The sequence below is a fragment of the Nicotiana tomentosiformis genome, chromosome 12, assembly GCF_000390325.3.
Source record: "Nicotiana tomentosiformis chromosome 12, ASM39032v3, whole genome shotgun sequence".
Classification (NCBI taxonomy): Eukaryota; Viridiplantae; Streptophyta; class Magnoliopsida; order Solanales; family Solanaceae; genus Nicotiana; species Nicotiana tomentosiformis.
Window position 1 is genome coordinate 123491798 of NC_090823.1, and position 1768 is coordinate 123493565.

The 1768-nt window shown below is 35.0% G+C and overlaps 1 protein-coding gene across 1 annotated transcript; it reads right to left on the reverse strand.

The window, feature by feature from the left end:
* Positions 1 to 732, reverse strand: LOC104089952 (uncharacterized). Its single transcript, XM_070191293.1, has one exon. The coding sequence runs from the start codon at positions 730 to 732 to the stop codon at positions 1 to 3; it is 732 nt and encodes a 243-aa protein (XP_070047394.1).
* Positions 733 to 1768: the final 1036 nt, after the last annotated feature.

A 1768-nucleotide genomic window follows, 5' to 3' on the forward strand; every position in this document is an offset into this window, starting at 1 on the left:
TCATTTCTTACCCTTCTTTTCTTTTCCATTGGCAAAAAAGGACCCCAAACCAAAGAGATTAGCAGTACCCTTAGTAATGAAAGTAGGTGGCACATTCAAAACAGGATTAATGCAAACCCCATTACCATAATTATGCCCTAATCCATAATTCTTTCTCAATGGTGGCTTTTGTGACGATGGAAATGCGTAAAAATTAGCTGCAGATGTATTCATATTCTTCATTTTCTTGAATTGTGCATTGTTTTTCTGACCTTCTGAACCTGTAGAATTGCTACGTGATAGTAAAGGTAAAGACCAAAATGAGCTTTTCTTGTTGCTGTTTTCACAATGAAGACTACTACTTCTCCTTATCCGCCAAAAGGATTTGGTTTGATCCTTTGGGGAGGTTTCAAAATTTCTTGGGGTTGGTTGATTTGGAGGAGAATTTAAAGGTTGAGTCTTGGATATATTTTTCAAGATTTCTTGGTTTAAAGTGACAAACTTTTCTTGTAGTTGAAGAGGTCGAATTAAGCCATCTAAGAAAAGCTCATCTGCTGAAGAAGTTTCTGTATTTGTGCTGTTGGTAATACAGAAATCGAATTCAGAATTAGAATCTGAGCAAATTAATGGGAATTTTTCAGTGGCCGCAGCAGAAGAATTAGCATTAGCATCTTTTTGGCTAAGATCATCAGAAAAAGAAATTCTTGGACTTGTGACTAGACTTGGAGCTTCTGAGATCATATCAATTGCCATTTTTTTTTTTTATTTTTTTTTTTGGGTAGAATTACTGAGAGTAAATTGGAAGGATAGAAAAGCCTAAATCTTTGAGTTTTTTGTTGTAGTGAGAAGACAAGATTCAAATGTGAAGTGGGAGAAAAAGAAAAAATTCAGAGAATGGTCAGAAGTCAAAAGAAGAAAGGCTAGAAATATGGTCTAATGAATTCTTGTTTGCTTTAGTGGCAGACGGGACTAATGGCTTTTATGTTGAAAAATAAAAAATTTACTGTGGATTTAAAGATCAAAGGCAAGTCTGGTCCATGCACAATGAGTGCATATGGAAGGAGAGTTAAGAAGTACAATAAATTTATACGAGTTACCTTTGGGTTATCATTCGATGTTCGGTATTTGTATTGGGATCCGACTAAATTCAAATTTACTCCAAAAAATCCACATTGAGCCATATTGAGAGTAAAAAACTTTCTAACAAATGCATCTTTATACCCAGAGATCAAATCGAAATCTCTAATTATGTATGAGAAGTAGTTACCACTCCAATTTACCTTACTGCAACAAAAAACTTTTACTTTTGAACAAGTATTCAGAAAATTTTATACCATGGTTATCCTTCCTTACTACTATTATATTATAGTGTCCAAATTTAGTACTCATGTTAGTTTGCAAGAGTACTTGAGATATGACAATTTTACTAACAGCCTCAATTATAATGGAATATACAACATAGCATAAGGGTCAAAAATACTTTTGTGCGAAAAGGATTACTTATATCCTAGGTTATACTTTCGGTCCATCACTATTTTGACGTTATAAAATTGGTACAAAAATTTTCTTTCACCGTTAGGACCTTCCACCATGACAACGTCATCCTAAGTGGATTGATATCTCGGTGAGGTGGACACTATGTGGCATGCACCTCAGCATTCCAATCCATTTTAGCCCCTCCCCCCATTTCTTCTCCCACCACCACCACCACCACCACCACCTCCCTCGTCACCCAATTCTTTTCAGATTTTATTGCTGTATTCTAAATTATAAATTACGTAAGTTGCAA